The sequence below is a fragment of the Lycium barbarum genome, chromosome 8, assembly GCF_019175385.1.
Source record: "Lycium barbarum isolate Lr01 chromosome 8, ASM1917538v2, whole genome shotgun sequence".
Lineage (NCBI taxonomy): Eukaryota > Viridiplantae > Streptophyta > Magnoliopsida > Solanales > Solanaceae > Lycium > Lycium barbarum.
In genome coordinates this window covers 132,110,918-132,130,156 of record NC_083344.1, presented here as the reverse complement: position 1 = coordinate 132,130,156, position 19,239 = coordinate 132,110,918, and the positions used below count along the sequence as shown (strand labels likewise).

Below are 19,239 nucleotides of genomic sequence, written 5' to 3'. Positions count from 1 at the left end.
ATTTTCAAAACTTGAAAAACTTCACCCAAACCAAATTTTTCAAATTCTTTTTTGGAATCTATGGCCAAACGATAGCTTAGAAAGACGGGGAGTAATTGAGAACTGAAACATTTGAAGTCTCTAAAATTTCCCAACCAAAAAAGAAGTAGAATAGGGACAATCAGATTAACACAAGTGAATAAGAGAAATGTAAGTCTGAGCTGAAAAAAAAAAGATCTTTGACAGACTTTATTTGATCTTTTATTCTAAATAATCTTAAAAAGAATGTGTTAAAAAATAAAATAATTACATCTTTCTGTACAAACCTATACAGGTTAAAAGATTCAAGAGGGAAAAAAGAGAGAAATAACCAAAACTGGGTAGCAGAAAATTCCCTATTTTACAACAAAAAAGTATTGTGAGAATAGTTGTTCTCTTCTCTTAAACTACCAATTTATCAACCAAAAATTGCATCTCTTTTTACTGATGGAATATCTGATTCAGAGAATACAACTAGTTCAAAATCAGGCCTTTTGCCTTGATCATTTGCTTCTCTAGAAAATATGGTAGGCGTGTAAGTACGACGGGCGGATTTCGGGGGAGTTGGAAATGCAGTTCTTGGAGATAACTGTACTTGCTCCATAACGCGAAATTGGAGCTCGGATGGATAGTCCCTCATGCATCCGATACGAGGTCCAGCTCCTGTAGTCCATCTACATGAAGACAATTGATGAGCCAAATGATATGACTTAATGCCAATATGTGAATGTATTCTCTTGATTATTTTTTCTTCAGGGACAGGTTCCTTGTTCTCCTCTTCGTTTTCGTGATCGAATAAATTCTTCTTTGAAACTGAAAACTCTGTGTCCGATAAGTACTCGTCAGGTGTTTCGTATCCGTCTGCTGGTGTTTCCACAGGCTGCACCTGTTGGGCGGTCTCCTTAAACAACTCGACAATGCCCTCCTTTTCTGGTATTTCAACAGCAATTTTGGGTCGTACTCTTCCGCTACAATCATTGTTAGTAGAATCAATCTTCTTCGTGTCTGATCTTTTGAGGTTGCTCTCTGCGCTGGATTCACTGAAATCCGGGGCTGATAAGTTATTACATATATTTGTACTGTATTCCTTCTTGGTAAGGGGCGCTTCCTCCTCATAATTAGTGAATTTCTGCAACATCAGGAGTGAAGTTTAACAACATATCCATAACTCTTGTCACGGAGAGCAAGGCAGTAACAAAGTCGGATTCGAAATTTTAAGTAGTGAGCAAGGAGTATTACTGATCCACTAGTCCTTTGTGACAGTGAACGCGAATTTAGCCAGATATATAACTTTTTGGAAAAAAATTAACAAAAATATAGTCAAACCTCTCCATAACAATGTTGCTTGTTCGGACATTTTTTAAATGTTGTTATAGAGAATACATAATATAACATAACATAAAAGATTGGTTCCACATAAAACATGGCTATTATAGTAAAATGTTGTTCCGGAGGATGACTGTTATAGAGAGGTCGTGACTGCATAGTTAGCTCATGACCACCCAACACTTGCATCCACTCTGCGCCATCAAACTTGGATAAGATTTAAAATTGCCTAAAAAGTTCTAATAATGTCAATTCAAAAGATATCAATTTCGTTTGCAATAATAGTTTTCACGTTAAAAAGTCTATCTGTTAGCATATGCTTATGTGATCCTTTTAAGAGTGGAGATGAGTTACTATACCTGGACAACAGTGACATCAACGTTCTGTTGCCTAAGAAATAACATGAATGCTTCGAAATTCTCTTCTGTAGGGAGGTAATGTCCACTCTGAGGCCAAACCGCCTATTTCATGCAAAAATTTAGATACATCAAACAAGAAGTCGTAGAAAAAAGAAAACGATGCAACTTGTTGGCAAAATCGTGGCAGTTTTCTTTACCTTTATAATACCATCTTCCGCTACTAATCTCCCAGCAGACAATGCTGCACCACCTGCCAAGAAACTTGAATGTTGAAATGTGCCTTTTTGCTTCATTCCCACATACAAAATCTTGGACACGCTTAGCACGAAGATCCACTTTGCCTCCGGTGGGCCTCCCCTCGTATCAAGAAGCCTTCTGCTCTGCTTATATAAGAATTTTCCGTCTACAATGACAATTTCATATGCCTCCCTCTCTATCTGTATTATTCATAGCTCATGAGTCATTTTGTCCTACTTCATGCAGCCTAAAGTAGTGCAATCTATCTAGAGGCGGAAGTATTTATTCTAAAACTTACCCATAAAGGCTACAAATTGAGTTTCTTACATCAAAATGTACCGTTACTTCTATAAACAAGTTAAAATTGGAGCTAAGACATTGCTTCAGAAAACTCCTGCACTTGATACATAATGAACGCAAGCATGCAAAGTACACAGGGGCGGAACTAGAGGCCCGGATACGGTTTCGGTTGAAACAATAGCTTTTGCTCTGACAGTGTCTTTGTGTCAAGAATTTCACTAAATATGCATAAATATTAAGTTTAAACCCCAGTTATTGACACTTGAAGTCCTCGCTTTAGAATCCAAAACCTATAAAGTTGAAATCATGACTCACCTCTTTAATTACATATGGTCAACCTAAATCTGAGGACTATGGTAACTAAAACCTAGGGAGTCACCTTCGTCATGTGGTAACTTTAGAGAAATTTGATGTTCTAAAAGAGAAGATAAAACTCACCGGACCAAGATACTTGATGCATTGTTGTTGAAGTTTTGGTCTAGGGCACCTCTCAAGATTTATTTCTTTACCTTCACCTATGTCCAACCTGTAATGCGACATTCAAGAGGAAAATGTCTCACTATATAGTTTGCTAAATCAATTCTGATGTTTTTTTCCGTTTGCTTGAATTTCCTCCTGATCAAAGAAAAGCTAACCAATAGAAGAAGGGTTGTTTACTGTCAGCTTGGAGCCACTTTGTGTAATAAAATCGAAGATTGTGACCATATCGATGTCGAGGATCAATCTGTTCACCACAGTTCATAAACAACATAAATAAACATCCCACCCAAAAAAAAAAAAGGGCATTGTTGAACTTTGCTTTGGAGAAGGAAACTTACAGCTTCAAGCCAATGCTGCAAAGCAAGCTTACGTGCTTTTCCATCTTTCGACAGACCTTTCCCGACCTACCAACACATGTAAAATCCTAAAATCAGAACTTAACTAACCAAAAAAAGAACGGAAAAAAGAAGAAGAAAAGAATCTGACAGGGAGTTAGCATATACTCCTAGTCCAATTTATGGAAAAGTTTGGCTAGAACAGAGTTTAAGAACGAACGAAAAACTTTTGAAACTTGTGATCCAAAAATAAGCTATAAATATTTGTGTGGCCATAAATCATCTCATTAAGGGTAAAATGAAAAATTTAAAATTAAGTTGTTATTAAATACAAAAGGTGGCATTCTTTTTGGTATCACATAACCTTAGCAGCTCTAGTTAACGCTCGTGACCAGCGCGAAATGGCAGTTTGAGGTTTCTCAGTGTCAAAGAATGATACAGAACTGTGTTTGAGTTCAACAGAGTCCAATAGCTTCCACCTGTAAATTAAACCAAAAGTTACATTGTTAAAACTCGAAGCAACATTGCATAACTATGAACTATGACTAGAAACTATAAAGTACTATACCATCTCTGCTCAACTAGAACAGCACAATCAGCTAGCTGTCTTCGCGTACGAAAACTTTTATACGTCTTCTGCAACTTTACAGCAGCCTGATCTCTATGTTTTCCACACCTTGCTGGTAGTTTTCTAGTATCTTTATCGGAGATGTTATGCAATTTCGGAGAAACTTCTGCCCTGTTCCACGGGTTGTCTGATCTATTGTTCTTCTTATCCTCCTTGTCGGAAACAAGAGTCCTCAATGCAATCTTGGCCTCAAATTCCCTCCGTTTATAGGTAAGAGTTCCCTCAAGGATCATATTCCCAGAACCAAAAGACTTCAAGAGTTTCGATCTTTTAGTAATTTGGTCATTGAAATTCCTGGGCTGTAATGCATTCCTCATGTCGTCGCTTCCTAAACTTAACGTTCTCACCAAATATGATTCAACCCGACTATCCAAATCCTCAAAATTGGCAAATGGACAGGAGAATGTTATCCCCATCTTCCCTTTGAAAAATTTGCTAGGATGTTATGTGCCAAGTATAAAACCACAATAATTCTACAAAATCAAGACAAAAGTATATGATATTAATTCCATCAATAGTTTTCAAAGTTTATGATGCTTTTATGTTGAACAAAACTAACAAGAGAAGCTATTCTCTGTAGTTATATATCAGGAAAACCAAAATAGCATTACCAGGAGCCAGATGCTTAAGTTCATTCATATTTATACCCAAAAGGAAAAAAACACTACTAAGAAATACAAACAACGACAACGTCTCAGTCCTAAACAAATTGGTCTCAGCTATATTTATAAATCCTCACTGACGATATTTCTCTGTTTAAACGTCTCAGGCCAACATCATACAAAACAAAAATAAGAATAAAAAAGTACTCGAAGTACTCAACATTTTCTATTGGCAAAAAAATCTCTGAAAAGGCTAAGAGACATGTAGAAATATAGGACCTAAATTAAACACGTGTGACTAAGACATAGTCCCAACTAATTGATATCGCCTTCAAAGATCTTCTTCTTCCATTGTACCCAAACATTTTCAAAGTTACATAAATTCCGAGAGATAGTAGCCTCATAGGTCTTTCGAGAGTACTTCATTCCATATGATTTTAGGTTTAACTCATCCTTTTTTTAACACCTTCATTCACCATGGTTTCACTCTTACTAACTAGTATCTGGAGGTCAACAATAGAACATGACTGAGCCATCTGAAGCGACCTTCTCTCATTTTATCCTTGATATATGCTACCTATAAATGGAAGGAGAAAATATAGAAAAATCTAAATCAGTGGTATTACAATTTGCATGTGATGCTTGGTCCATATGTTTGATTATCCCCTTGATGAATATACCAGCTTACACCAATCCAAGAATATAACATATTATGTCAACCTTCATATTTTAGTTGGAAAAAAACAAAAACAACAACAACAACAACAATAACATATCCAGTGTAATCCCACAAGTGAGTTCTGGGAGGGTAGAGTGTACGTAGACCTTACCTCTACCTTGGGAGGTAGGGACCGAGGTAGAGAGGTTGTTTCCGGTAGATCCTCGGGAAAAACAAAAACAGAACATTATAATATGAAATTACATTAACACACATAAGCAAGATGGTTCTATTCAGCATTTGGTGATGGTTCTATGCATCCTTAGAAACAACGTGAAAGAATGTTAAAATATAAGTAGTTATCTTTTTTCCACGCATCATAATTGAAAAAAATAAGGAAAGACATGAAAAGGGTACAACTATTTACCTTAAATAATACCTACAAGAATATCAATTTTGTGACATTTGAATATTAAAGGTTGAATCTTTCGACGACTGCGGAAAAAGAGAACAAAGAAAAAGAAATGAGAGGAACCAGAAAGAGAAAGAAAATGTTGGGTTGATGCATGGAGACCAATTTGAGATATACCGCAAAATGTGGGGTTTTAAGGGAAAAGGAAAGAACTTTGGGTTCCTTCGATTCAGAGTTCCAACCAAAGCCAAGTAAATTTCAGTCACTCTCATGTTTACGTCAAGCAAATGAATGCATAATATATATCTGCAAAAAACTTTACCGCATCCAATATTCACGTCACATTGTTGATAACACGACATATCACTACTAAAAATAAGTGAATTATATTGGCGATAAAAAAAATTCAAGGGTTATATATATCCCTTGGAAATATGGGATTTAGATCCAATGGATTAATGTTCGTTGGAAAAGCTTATGAGCAGCCAATTTCTGATGGAAATTTCTCATCGGAAATTCGCGCTTTTTTAGTAGTGGTATTTTCACATGCTCTTTTACCACCCAAATGTGGTAATTGATGTTTATCTTCACCTCATTTATAGGTGTAATAACTTAACTATAATAAAATACATTGATTTGGTATAGGTTTTTATCGACATATATTTTTCATATACATATATATCACTTAACTGAATTTACATAATATGTGTTCTCACTTTAATTTGAATTTAAATTGATTGTTTTCACGTAAACATCGAGCACATATATGTTTTATTTGCATGCACCGTTATTTGTTTCTTTACGTGCACACTCTATCCTACAAACTCACCAATTTCTACTTAGCTAGCACCCGAAAATATGAGCACACGTGGTGATATGTTAGTTGTTCTTCTACTTATACTGTTACGTACTACAAATGTCAATATAAATATAAATATAAAAAAACATCATCTAATCGAGAAAAGTTACATTAGCTGACAAAGTGAGATCGGTTAAGTACTGGTCTCAGTTAAAAATGTGATTTCACGTGTTTATGAAGTGTATCTAGGTAATCTTTGAGCTATTTGGTTCTACATTGTTGTCGGAGTACAATGTATGCTCATTTTGGTTTGTTTTCAGTAATTTTTCAAGCAAGACATTTTATAAAATAAAGAGGGAAATACCAATGACCTAGCATGGCAAAAATACTATCTGTTAGGCATATGGTGCTTAACTATCTGCCTATTCTTCAAGAATGAGGCCTTATAGAATTAGGTAATTAAACTTAAATCATTATATCTTTCGCTTCTTTTGTCACCTAATTTAACGAGCAATTGACTTTACGCTTGATGTCGTCCTAATAGCTTGTCCAGTGGCACCAATCTACTAATGTTTTATCCTAACCAACTATACTTGATATAATATCATTCAAGACAAGAAGAAAGCAAGAAGGTAACTTGTAAACTCCTAATCTCCTGCTATTATCTCATTTGAAGTGGGCCATGGATATGAGATACGAACGACTAAGAGCTCGTGCTTAAAATAAAAGGTACATACTAAATTAGAGACTTAGAGTGAATCTATTATAAAAATAGAGGAATCCTTTGTATTTTTATCTCTCTTAAATCAATCATCAAATTCTGCATCACAATAAGGTTTCAACTGGAAAGGAATTCACGACTTTTGTAGGATAAAAAGAAAAAAGTTGAACCAAACTAACATAAAAAAAAAACATAAGTAGGTTTCACGCACTAATTTAGTGCGTGAAACGACCAAACTGCAAAAACAAAAGTTTGGCCTTTCACGCACGAAATTCGTGCGTGAATGAGGCCAACAAAAATTTTGCTCTTTTGACCTTTTCAGCCAATGTATTCTTATTGTCCTATACTTCTTTTCCATTGAACAATCGATTCTTATTGACCTTTAAATTTTATTTCCAGCCAATGTTAATTTTTTCCTAACCACATGAACCTCCAACTATTATATTAATATATATTGTGGGGGTGAATTTAGGATTTAAGTTTGATGAGTTTAATTTTTAAAGTTTTTCATATTGAATTTATTATATATTTAAAATTATGGATTCATATTTATTACTATTTGTTATAATTTTTACACATAAAATTGCTCTCTATGTTAAGTATCAGGTTCAGATGAATTTGGTATCTAGTATCCGCCTAGGCATATTATTTTTTTGGTACATCGCCTCGGCATATATACAAATACAAGTTCAACACATATTTAATTATGTCGTCATGTAAGTATTATACCTAATGTTAAAGCGAGAGATTTACTTGTAATTGTTGTATTTATCATAATTAATGAAGATTAAAGATAATGATGACACGCGATTCAATCAAGTTAATTTTGAATGTTGATTGATGTATAAAAATAATTAAGCAATTTAAGCATGCATGGAGATGGTGATAAGATATGAATACGGTACCGCTGAATTCCAAGATTTCAACTTTGATCCTTAAATTAATAGCTTTATAAGCATTTTAATTCGTCGAAGCTACTGAACACAACAACTAAAATGATCCAAGTTGTGGTTAAGAAAAATTAACATGGACGATGCCGTCGTAAAAGTCTTTCGTGGAATGCTTATCATCATGTATAGTAATCGAGAACAATAAAATATATAATAATTTCAACTCCCTCTGTCTCATTTTATGTGATGCATTTTTTCTGGACATAAAATTTAAAAAAGAAAGAAAGGGGATTTTTTAAAATTTGTACTCTAAAACAAGCCATACATATTTGTGTAGTTACAAATAATCTCATTAAAGATAAAATAAAAAGTTTAAAATTAAATTGTTTGTAGATATAGAAATTATCGTTCTTTTTGCTATATGCCATAAAATTTATTGTTTGTAGCTTGTTGGCTGGAAATAAAATTTAAAGGTCAATAAGAATCGATTGTTGAATGGAAAAGAAGTATAGGACAATAAGAATACATTGGCTGAAAAGGTCAAAAGAGCATGATTTTTGTTGGCCTCATTCAAGCATGATTTTTTTTTTTTTGTTGTATAAGTGCGTGAAAGGCCAAACTTTTATTTTTGCAGTTTGGTTCTTTCACGCACTAAATTAGTGCGTGAAACTTACTTTTTTTTTTGTATTAGTTTGGTTCAACTTTTTTTTTTGGTCTTACAAAAGTTGCGGATTCACTGGAAAGACGTCTAGAAAAATGCATCTCAACTGTTTACGTAAGGATAAGTTTGAACTAGCAATCTTCAAATCACGTATCTTATGAGTTGACCAAACATCAATTTATGGTGACATATGATGTGACTTTGGAGAACCAAATACGATTTAATTGTGCTTTTTATAGACAACTATCGAAATTTAAAATTTAAAAGTGTTATCATCACATATAATTTTGGTGTAGTTCGCAAATATGTAATTCTATTGTATTATGACATTATTCTTCTAATTAACCAAAAATGATAAATTGAAAATATAATTGATACACTGATTATATACAGCTATACACATTATTATTATACATGAATTATTATTGTTCCATGATTTTTAATTTTCGTGGTTTGGTGAGCGGCAATTTGAGGTTAATTCCACGATAGTAGTTTTTAGTAGTGTAACGTACTTTTATGAAAAGTTAAAGAAAATAAAGTAAGGTTTTGTAACAAATTTTTGCACGGATTGTCCTTCATACGGACTGATCTTTAATTTTTGGCCCTCATATATGTGGTCTTTTATTTTTTTCCTCTACTGCTTATTTAATGAAAATATCATATATGCTTCGCTCGTCATAAGTTAACATTTTTATATTTGGAAACTGAACTTTTACCTCACTTGGCACAAATTCTGTAGGAATTAAGTTATGCGGCATATGTAGTGTATTATTTTTCAAATTATATCGCATGTTGAAAGTTTTATCTTTCTGACATAACTTGTGTGAATATGATACCTTTTTTCATATTACAGCGCGAAATCTAAACTTATACCTTTTTTCATATTACGTTAAATTTAGCCTTGTCTGACATAACTCCCGAGATATTATGATGCATATATCGTAGCTAAACACTAACTATACCGTGCCAAAAATGCTGAAGGACAAAAATTGAAGAACTACACATTTAAGGGCAAAAAATTAAAGACAACTCCAAAACGGAGACATTTGTGCAAATGACCGAATTTGTAATGGTGCCTAACTGCAAACAGAAAAAGAAAAATCATTAGGGACTAAAACATCTATTGTTAAGAAATATAGGACTAGGAATGTAACTTTTTTCATAATAGTTATGAACCCTAAACCCTATTATAATACATACCTCCATTCTTGCAGTAGGTGTTCTGGCAGCTGCTCCTTCGCCACCATACCTCTGTAATTACTCTTTTGTGTTAATTTTATTACTATGTTTTTTTTTATTGGGTCGGACAATTCTGCTATAAAGATGTTATCTTTTGTGTATAATAACTCTAGTTGTTGCTTATGAAATCACTTTGGGTGTGTTCTGTATGAAGGAAAATGTTTATCAAGAAAATAACTGAATTTCTCGCGTTCGGTCGTTAGCAAAAAAATGTTACTATCCTATGGGGGTGGGTGGGTGGGGGGTTCGAACTTGGGTGTGGGTGGTGGGGTCCTTGCTAGTGAGTTTTATTTTCGTAGCTAGTTAAGTTGATTTTCTGCTATAAAGATGTTATGGTGTATAACTCTAGTTGTTGCTTGTGAAATCACTTTGTCCTTGTTAGTGAGTTGATTTTTACTTGGTACTGCTTTGTTATGGTACAGAGAGAATCAGGGAAGTATAACAGGACGATACAATGAGATTGGAGAAATGTTATTTTTGTTCCTCAACTGTATACCCAGGCCATGGTATGCAATATGTTCGTAATGATGCAAAGGTAAGATATTTAATATTTTGAGATTATGGGTTCAAACTTCAATATTTGTTGAAATATTAGCAGTTTCACATACATAGATTTATCTATATACCCTTTGGAAAATGCTAGGTTCAGAACCTAGTAATTACATGCTACATCGACCACTGTTGCTATGGGATGACTAGATAAGTTTTGAGTATTCCCAAGAATTCTTACCTAGGGTATAAGTTTTGAGTATTCCCAAGAATTCTTACTAGGTATAAGTTTTGAGTATTCCCAAGAATTCTTACCTAGGGTGTGTTCGTTATGAAGGAAAATGTTTTACTTGGAAAATGTTTTTCAGGTAAATTAGTGGGTTTTTTACTTATTTTCAATGTGGTATTACTATGCTCGAGGTCATGGTTAGAATAGCTTGAAAAACTGAAAATTATATCTTATTTGTGCTAAATTAACTAGGGGAAATCCTGAAGCGCGGCAGTCTTGACCTTTTTATTCAGGAAGACACTACTTAAAAAATCTGGCAAAGATTATATCCAATCTCTTAATGTAGTATTGAATTTCATTAAACCATTATAGAGTATACGCTCATGAAGCCAAACTGAAACTCACTCATATAAGTCTCCAGTAAGGGAAGGTGTGTGTGTGTGTGGGGGGGGGGGGTGTCTGAATGTTTGCCAGAAAATGAATTGTTCTGAATTCTCGGCTGTTCATCAAGTAAAGGAAAATCTTCTCTGTTTTCTCTCTGTGCAGATCTTTCGGTTTTGTAGATCTAAGTGTCACAAGAACTTTAAGATGAAGAGGAATCCACGTAAAGTCAAATGGACTAAAGCGTATAGACGGCTGCATGGAAAGGACATGACTCAGGTAAACAGGGTCACCTTTTTTCGATACAAGCAATATGTTTTTTTATTGGATTAAATTTCATTTACTGATCTTTGTTTTCTTGGATACTGAAAATTCCTTTCCTGCTACTAATTCCTATTTGAAGGACTCAACATTTGAATTCGAGAGAAAGCGTAATAGGCCAGAGAGATATGACAGGAATGTAACCGAGAAGACTTTGAAGGCCATCAAGAAAATTGATAAAATCAGAGTCGATAGGGAGAGCAGACATATTACAAAGAGGTTCCTTAGACTTTGCTTCATTAATTTCCATCACTCTTTATTTGTTCATCGTGTGCCTTTTGTTGTTATTAACAATAGTTGGCAAATCGGACAGGTGGAAAGGAAAGGAAGCCAAGGAGCAGAGAGAAGATAAAAAGGTTCTCGTTGAGTATATTCACATGGTCAAAGCTCCTGCTGCGCTTAACAAAGAGCCATCCCTTACACTGCCGCCCAAGGTCAAGATTTCGCAAAAGCAGCCAGAGGAAAATCTCATGGAGGAATGAACATTTTGTGTCCTATATTCTATATTCCCAAAGAAAAACACAAAAAATCAGTTCATGCTATTTTTACGGTATGTATAGCTGTTTGATTACATTAATATGCAAAGCTTTCCCTAACTTTCAGAATTCGTAATGGTTTGGGAGAGAAGTTCAATGATATGCCGAATCTATTTGTTACCATCTCGTTTGAAATCAGACAACTATAAATGACTTGTTATCTTTAACGATGTTCGTAGTTTGTCTTGACCATGGAATTAATGTCTTGGAGCTTTGCGTTACCCTTCTCCTCTGTCATCAGAGTCTCTTTCATGTCCTTGTTTTGGCTAAGAACTATATTGTTTTGTGGTGATTTAGTTTATACTATCGGCCTTGGTGGCTTCCTTGTAGTTGTGCTATGCATCTTCTGCAGATCAAACACACAAAAGCCAACAAATTCCAGAATGCCAACGATTTCCAGAATAAGCATCAATAAGAAAACTCATAAATTTCAGAAAATGATAGAATCTTGCATATCTGCATGCATTTCCATAAGAATTTAAAGGTATACATCGACGGTGTAAAGAACATTTACATCATCAGTGTATTTTACTGTAAATGTTTTCTAAATTACCAATTCAGTGCTACCATAGTAGTTGCATTTTGTTAGAAGTTACTTTAACTTGATGGTTTAAAGGTTTTTTACACTACCGGTGTATAGAAGTTAGTGGTCAATGAAGTGAGTTGAGAATCACGAGGTCTCGGGTTCAAATTTCGACAAAAGCAAAAGAATACATGTTTTCTTCTCATCTGCCCAAGCCGCCTTGGTGGATAGAGTTTTACCCGGTAATTATGCTGGTGAGAGGTAGGTAACAGATACTCTGTGGAATCAATCAACGTGCCAGCGCACAGTTGATTAAAGAATTGCTGTTAATTTTATGTTTGGGTAGCTTCTTTAGGAGTTAATTTTATGTTTGTGTAGTATGATGCAATCTCCTGTGTGGTTTGCGAGCTATTGCACAGAAGTTGGGTTTACCCTGTGAGCACCCGAAGGGTAGCGGCTGCGGGTTCTCAGGTCAACCCAAAAAAAATTCTGAATCCGCGTTTGTCGACATCCTATGTGCTACTACTTTTTCATCAACGCCGTATGCCTAATGTACTTTGTATGTTATTGCAACATGGTACACCTAATTTATAATGGTGTGACTACTCACCACCTTCTTGAGATTTTTTTCTCTCCTGCTGATGCTTCTTCTTCCACCTTATCCTTTTTTCTGTTGTTTTTAATTTCTTTTATATACATATATGAATCCTTTCTTTTCTTGGTATTTACCTTAAGCAATAACCATTAAGTGACCCGAACAGTTAGGCAATATCAAGTACTTAAAGAAACTATCTATATCAGGCAATATCAAGTACTTAAAGGAACTAACTATATCAGTCATTATGTTATGTTGGAAGTTGAGACAAATGGCCCTGTGTATGACTTTAACTACGACATTACACCGCACAAACGGTACCATATTATTAATCACGCATTACTAATTCCTAATTAGCTTACTTTCAAACCTAATGATCCCAAACAAACATAAGTGAAATCTCTTTTTTTTTTTTGGGTTGAAAACAAGTTTAATCTTCTTTCAAACAAGTTGATTCCAAGTGTAGGATATGTTATTCAAAGTAATTACTGTAAAATAAAATATATTAAAAGCTAAAGCTACTGACGGCCAATTGTCTTTTAAAACAGCTAAATTTTGTACATGCTAGAACTGAATTTCCTTCCGAGCTTTCAACTTATAATAAGAAATCATCAAGTATCATTTTAATCTAATTTTCACATTTCAATTAAGAATAAAAATCCCCTATATCAGTTATATAAGTTTAATCATTTACAATTCAATTTGTGATGAAGGCCTCAAGCCTGTTTGCACACGAAAGAATTTTCAATATCAGACGCTTATTACACACAGTTCAATTTCTTTTTTAGATGCACCTTTTAATTTTGAACGCCGGTGCTCGGAAAATTTGCGAGAATTTTTATCTACATTATATTTAAGTATGCCAATGCAGTAAGGACATTTCTGATCCAAGTGGAAGGACATTGTTGAACCATTTTTAATAGGTTAAGGACATTTTTGAACTTTTTCACATTTTTGAACTTTTTTCTTTTTTTAATGGTGTCTAAAAATAAATTAATTGCACAATAACAAATTAAGATCCTCAACTTCAATTGTAATTTGTAGCAAGGGCAATGTCTTCACCGCTAGATATTGCATTAAGAGCTTCTATCACTTCAACGGTAAAAATGGAGAGCAGGCTCGGAATATAGTAACTTGAATTGTTAAGACTATATGCACCTAATTAAATACTACTACTAGTAAATATGAGTGTGCAAAAACTGGTTTAACAAAATTGAACCAATAAAACGCTATTGATTTATTGATATCAGGCTATTAGGTTAACGGTTTTGTAAAATTTTTAATAGGTTATCAGTTCGGTTTTTGATTTTTTAGAATTTAGCTAATGGTTAAACCGATAACCCAATAAGCTTATATTTAAATTACCTATTTATTCCTAATTATATATAGTCGTTTTAAATTTTGAATTTTAAATACAAACTTATTCCTAAATTACTTACCACAGGCACGCTTATTCTCTCAAAGTCTCAATTCTCATACGAAACTAGGGCTTACCGCAGGCACACTTATTCTCTCAAATTTAAGTCTCAATTCTCATACTAAACTAGGGCTTGCGATGACTCTATGTCTTTGCCCCTCTCCCTCACTTCTCAAATGAACAGGTCGGGTTGGTCTTATAATATGTGTAGACGCTATGCATGAAGGTTGTGTATATAGAACATATGAAAACAAGAGAAAGCAAAAAAACCTGGCGGAGCATTTTCTTATTGGTTAAACCGAAAATCGAATTGTTAAGGACCAAAAAAATCGATAAATCGATAAATCGAAAACCGATAACGAATATCTTATCGGTTTGGTTTTGGTTTAGCATATTTACAAACCGAAAATCATTCACAAAACCGAACCGAACCTACCGATAAGCACTTTGCTAGTAGACACCGAAAAAAGAAGACAATGTATCAACCTTGTATAAAAGTGTATAATAATGTATAAGAGGTGCTTATATTCAAGAAATTCAATTGTATACAATAATACACAATATCTTTTCACTTGCAGTGAGGGTACAATATACAACAGGCTTTTAAAGAAGAGGGTATAAATTGAGCCATTTCGGGTAATTTTACAAACATGAACTATTTCGAGTAATTATTTTTCCTAAATACTCATCAGGGCGGATCCACGCCATTGGGTGAGGGTTCGCGGGAACCCACAACTTTTATCCGAACCTTGTATTTATAAAGTGAAACTCTTCAAATATATAAGAAATTTGAGCTGAAAATCTAGTAACAACAGACACTGCTAGCTGGGAACCCACAAGTTTCAAATTCTAGATCCGCCTCTGATAGTCATAGAGGGTCATTTCCCCCCGAGAAAAACCATTAGGACTAAAGCATCTATTGTTAAGAAATACAGGACTGCAAGAATAGTTTTTATTCTGAAACCCTTAAACCCTATATTGGAGTAATATCTGCTGCCATTATTGGCTGCTCCGCTCTCCACCACTTCGCAGCCGCTCCGAGTAATTATCTCTATTTCGTTTTTTTTATATATATTATTTTTTATATATTATTGATGTTGAACCCTCTTAGCTTCTTTGTTTGTTTACTTTTTTATAATTTTGAAAAAAATTCTGGTTCGGCCACTGCTAATAATTGAGCTGGAACATTTATTGAGTCGATGTTTTCTGCAATAAAGATGTTATTTTTGGTGTAAAACTCTGGAGTTTGCTTGTTAAATCAGTTAGTCGTTGTTAGTGAGTTGGGTTTTATTTAATACTGAATTGTTATGGTACAGAGAGAATCAGGGAAGTATTATAAGAGGAGCATACAATGAGATTGGAAAAATGTTGGTTTTGTTCCTCAACTATATATCCAGGCCATGGTATTCAATATGTTCGAAACGACGCAAAGGTAGAATATTAATCTTTACTTTTCCATGCTATATGCTTGCTATACTTAGGTTTAAGAGAATGGTACTTAATTTGCTTGACTCATTGCTTTCTGCGGCGAAATCATAAGATAAGTACTCCTTCTATTTTTACTTGTCCAGTTTGGAAAATCAAGAGATTATTTATCATTTCATACCTATTTTACCCTTATTATTGATTATTGGATTGAAGACTTCAAGGAATTGTTAGACTTTTTAAAGTATGTTTGATTGATTTCTAATAATTAAGGGTGATGCAGTAAAGCTGCCATTATTTATTGCTCCTTAAGGGGTGTGCCAATTCAAACATGAACAAGTAAAAATGGACGGAGGGAGTAGATTTTAAGTTTTGAGTATTCCTAACAATCTTTGACTTAATATCAAGCTATAATGCATACTCTTATTTACTATGCATGAGCTCTTGGTTAGGATAGCTTGAGAATGAAAAAAAATATGTCTTCTTTGTGCTAAAGTTACTAGGGGGAAATCTTGAAGCGGGGTAGTCTTGACATTTTTATTCATGTTAAAGATACTACTTCAAAGTATACTCTCATGAAGCTGATTTTTTTTTCGAAACTGGTAACTGTATTCTATATCATATGAGCAAAACAGTACATAGGTTGTACTGAAACCATATTTACAAAAATACTCCAAGACTCTACTGTTTTATGCCTGTATTGAATCTAAAACATCAATGATAGTAACAGTATCGTCTGAGTAGACCTGATTACACCAAAAACAAGGCAGTAAGATACAATTCAACTTGACCTTCTGCACACGATTCTCTAGGCTATCAAAACAACTGGAGTTTCTCTCCTTCCAGATTGTCCACCATATGCTGGCAGGGACAATTCTCCTTGTGATTCTGTTCTTGGCCTGCAAGCCTGCTTTCTCCCAACTCTTTAAAGCCTCCGAGACCTTTCCAGGCATGGTCCAAGATATACCTTTTAGATTTAAGAATATTCTCCAGAGCTGTTGTGTAAACTTGCAGTGAAGGAATAGATGATTTACTGTCTCTGCTGTTTCTCCACATAGGAAGCATCTAGAGCACAAAGGTATCCCCCTTTTCATCAGATTATCCTGTGTCAAGACTGCTTCTTTGGCTAATAGCCACACGAAACATGAAACTGTGTGTGAAATTTTAGTTCTCCAAATGTGCTTCCAAGGCCAATTAGTTATCTGTTGATTTGATTGATTCGTCATCCTATATCCTGCACTAACTTTAAGAACTCCTTTGTTGTTCCCCAACCCCCAAAAAAATCCTCTCTTATCTGAACTCCATTGAATTGTTCCAGGGTATTGAAAGTATCAGCTACTCTTTGTATTTCCCAATCAGTGATGTGTCTTCTGAAGGTGAAATTCCAGCCTTGAGGTGTCCACAGCTCTGCAACAGTCCTTTGCTGATCTAGGACCATGCTGTAACTCATGAAGCCGAATTCATATAAGTCTCTAGTAAGAACGGTCCGCTTGATCTAGCCTAACACCAGCAGGTTTTATTCCACAACAGTACGGATCAGACATAAGTACCATAGACATTTAGAATTTTTTGTTGCAGTAATAAATTTATCATATCGAAATATATGAAGGAAAAGAGGCAAACTAAGATTTAGGCATGTCTTGCAAGAAGTTTAATGTACATATAATGGTATCGTCAACAATCTAACATAATCTGTAAACATTACATTAGGAATGTGGAACTACATGATTTTTCACTGCCTGTGCACATAATCGGGAACTTAATCAAAGAAAACATACCTGACTCTATTAGGTTCGTTTGAGTTTTGATAATCCTAGAGCCTTTGCTCTTAAAATTATGAGGAATTTGGATTCATCTTCCTTTTCCTTTTCTCTTACAATTGCCGTTTGAGGTGGAAAGCTTCCACACCAACTGCTGAAATGAAGTAACCTGCTACGGGTCCTTAATTATTCTTTTCCAGAGGCCCTATAATGATTTAAGTAATTATTTTTAGACAACACTCTATTTGACCTTGAGTAAAGTGGTGTACTGCATTCAAAACTAACTAAATAGCTGTTCAATCACAAATTGAGTCGCATGCAAGAATAGTAATTGAACTCTTTCACCTAATGCTCAGTTGCAATTGGTCGAAGAGTGTTTTAGGACAAGTCTTTGATTTATGATAATCCGTGGTTTTCTCTTTTATGGCACACCATCTTGATTAAAAAAAATAAAATTGGCACACCATGTTATGGAGACGCATTTCAGATAAAGTGATGTGGTGTAGTAGTGAGTTATTGAGGACACTAACCATATCTTTGAGTTTTTGTTTTCCCTCACTGCTTTGCTCTGCTTCTTAATTTCTTCCAGTTTCATGCGGTTCTTTTGTTTTTTTTTGGTGTGTGTGTTTTTTTTGGGGGGGGGGGGTGGGGGGGGGGGGGTTCTGAATCTTTGCTAGGAAACGAGTTGTTCTGAATTTGCGAGTGTTCATCAAGTAAAGGAAAAGCTTCTCTCTGTGCAGATCTTTCGGTTCTGTAGATCTAAATGTCACAAGAACTTTAAGATGAAGAGGAATCCACGTAAAGTTAAATGGACTAAAGCGTATAGAAGGCTGCATGGAAAGGACATGACTCAGGTAAACAGGGTCGGCTTTTTGATACAATAAATATGCTTTTTATTGGATCAATTTTTTTACTGATTTTGTTCTTTTGTTTTTGGTTTTATTTTCTTTTGGATACTGAAAATTCCGTTCGTGCTACTAATTCCTATTTGAAGGACTCAACATTTGAATTCGAGAGGAAGCGCAATAGGCCGGAGAGATATGACAGGAATGTAACTGAGAATACTTTGAAGGCCATCAAGAAAATTGATAAAATCAGAGTTGATAGGGAGGAGAGACATATTGCAAAGAGGTTCCTTAGACTGTGCTTTCATTAATTTCCATTACTTTTTATTTAATTGCTATTAACATTAGTTGGCAAATTGGTCAGGATGAAAGGAAAGAAATCCAAGGAGCAGAGAGAAGCAGAGAACGAGCTCAAGCAGAGCATTCACATGGTCAAAGCTCCTGCTGCATTCGACAAAGAGCCATCTCTTACGCTGCCCGTCAAGGTCAAGGTTTCACAACATCAGTCAGAGGAAAATCGCATGGAGGAATGAACATTTTGCTTCATATATTCGATTTTTCAAACTAAAACACAATCAGTTCATGCTTATTTTATGGTATGTATAACTTTTTGATTACATATAACTATCCTGATGTCATCTGTATTAAGAGATACAGACACTGTCGAACTTGGGTTGAATTATAAGATCAGGAACTAAAGCCAGATAATATTATCTTTAGCAAGGTTCCTAGTGTGTCTTGACCATGGAATTGTTGTCTTGAAGCTTCCTGTTACCCTTCTCCTCTGTCATAGAGTTTCTTTCTTGTCTTTGTTTTGTTCAAGAACTATATTGTTTTGTGGTGGTTTAGTTTCTACTATTGGCCTTGGTGGCTTCCTTGCAGTTGTGTTTTATGCATCTTCCGTAAATCAAACACACAAAAGTCAACAAATTCCAGAATAAGTATCAATAAGATATAAATTGAAGGAAATGATAGAATCTTGTATGTCTGCATGCATTCAAATAAGAATTTAACTTGTATACACCGACAATGTAAAGAACTTCTACATTATCA

At 34.6% G+C, this 19,239-nt stretch overlaps 3 protein-coding genes across 4 annotated transcripts; 2 read left to right on the top strand and 1 right to left on the bottom strand.

Moving 5' to 3' along the window:
• Window positions 1–213: 213 nt before the first annotated feature.
• On the bottom strand, window positions 214–5,580 carry LOC132605515 (IQ domain-containing protein IQM6-like). Its single transcript, XM_060318646.1, has 9 exons — window positions 5,371–5,580; window positions 3,624–4,156; window positions 3,420–3,534; window positions 3,059–3,124; window positions 2,876–2,964; window positions 2,679–2,766; window positions 1,901–2,140; window positions 1,704–1,805; window positions 214–1,147 (listed from the first exon to the last, which is right to left on the bottom strand). The coding sequence occupies exons 2-9, from the start codon at window positions 4,097–4,099 to the stop codon at window positions 437–439; spliced, it is 1,887 nt and encodes a 628-aa protein (XP_060174629.1). The 5' UTR covers window positions 4,100–4,156; window positions 5,371–5,580; the 3' UTR covers window positions 214–436.
• Window positions 5,581–9,547: 3,967 nt separating this feature from the next.
• On the top strand, window positions 9,548–11,791 carry LOC132607541 (probable ribosome biogenesis protein RLP24). Its single transcript, XM_060321554.1, has 5 exons — window positions 9,548–9,679; window positions 10,088–10,200; window positions 10,930–11,043; window positions 11,168–11,304; window positions 11,399–11,791. The coding sequence occupies exons 2-5, from the start codon at window positions 10,120–10,122 to the stop codon at window positions 11,565–11,567; spliced, it is 501 nt and encodes a 166-aa protein (XP_060177537.1). The 5' UTR covers window positions 9,548–9,679; window positions 10,088–10,119; the 3' UTR covers window positions 11,568–11,791.
• Window positions 11,792–15,046: 3,255 nt separating this feature from the next.
• LOC132607540 (probable ribosome biogenesis protein RLP24) lies at window positions 15,047–18,936 on the top strand. Of its 2 annotated transcripts, none has more exons than XM_060321551.1 (5): window positions 15,047–15,197; window positions 15,473–15,588; window positions 18,082–18,195; window positions 18,336–18,472; window positions 18,551–18,936. In XM_060321551.1, the coding sequence occupies exons 2-5, from the start codon at window positions 15,508–15,510 to the stop codon at window positions 18,717–18,719; spliced, it is 501 nt and encodes a 166-aa protein (XP_060177534.1). In that variant the 5' UTR covers window positions 15,047–15,197; window positions 15,473–15,507; the 3' UTR covers window positions 18,720–18,936. The 2 variants fall into 2 exon arrangements, with proteins under 2 accessions (XP_060177534.1, XP_060177535.1); XM_060321552.1 differs by lacking the exon at window positions 15,047–15,197 and adding an exon at window positions 15,201–15,216 and having other exon boundaries at window positions 15,469–15,588.
• The last annotated feature ends 303 nt before the right edge of the window (window positions 18,937–19,239 follow it).

Excerpts from the sequence above, each read along its gene's own strand:
- LOC132605515 (XM_060318646.1), bottom strand. The coding sequence starts at position 4,099 with ATGGGGATAACATTCTCCTGTCCATTTGCCAATTTTGAGGATTTGGAT. Across the intron at positions 3,125-3,419 it reads CGTTAACTAGAGCTGCTAAG|GTCGGGAAAGGTCTGTCGAA; the intron begins GTTATGTGATAC and ends ATGTGTTGGTAG. Across the intron at positions 2,965-3,058 it reads TGCAGCATTGGCTTGAAGCT|ATTGATCCTCGACATCGATA; the intron begins GTAAGTTTCCTT and ends TGTGGTGAACAG.
- LOC132607541 (XM_060321554.1), top strand. The coding sequence starts at position 10,120 with ATGAGATTGGAGAAATGTTATTTTTGTTCCTCAACTGTATACCCAGGC. Across the intron at positions 10,201-10,929 it reads ATGTTCGTAATGATGCAAAG|ATCTTTCGGTTTTGTAGATC; the intron begins GTAAGATATTTA and ends CTCTCTGTGCAG. Across the intron at positions 11,044-11,167 it reads ATGGAAAGGACATGACTCAG|GACTCAACATTTGAATTCGA; the intron begins GTAAACAGGGTC and ends TCCTATTTGAAG.
- LOC132607540 (XM_060321551.1), top strand. The coding sequence starts at position 15,508 with ATGAGATTGGAAAAATGTTGGTTTTGTTCCTCAACTATATATCCAGGC. Across the intron at positions 15,589-18,081 it reads ATGTTCGAAACGACGCAAAG|ATCTTTCGGTTCTGTAGATC; the intron begins GTAGAATATTAA and ends CTCTCTGTGCAG. Across the intron at positions 18,473-18,550 it reads GAGAGACATATTGCAAAGAG|GATGAAAGGAAAGAAATCCA; the intron begins GTTCCTTAGACT and ends CAAATTGGTCAG.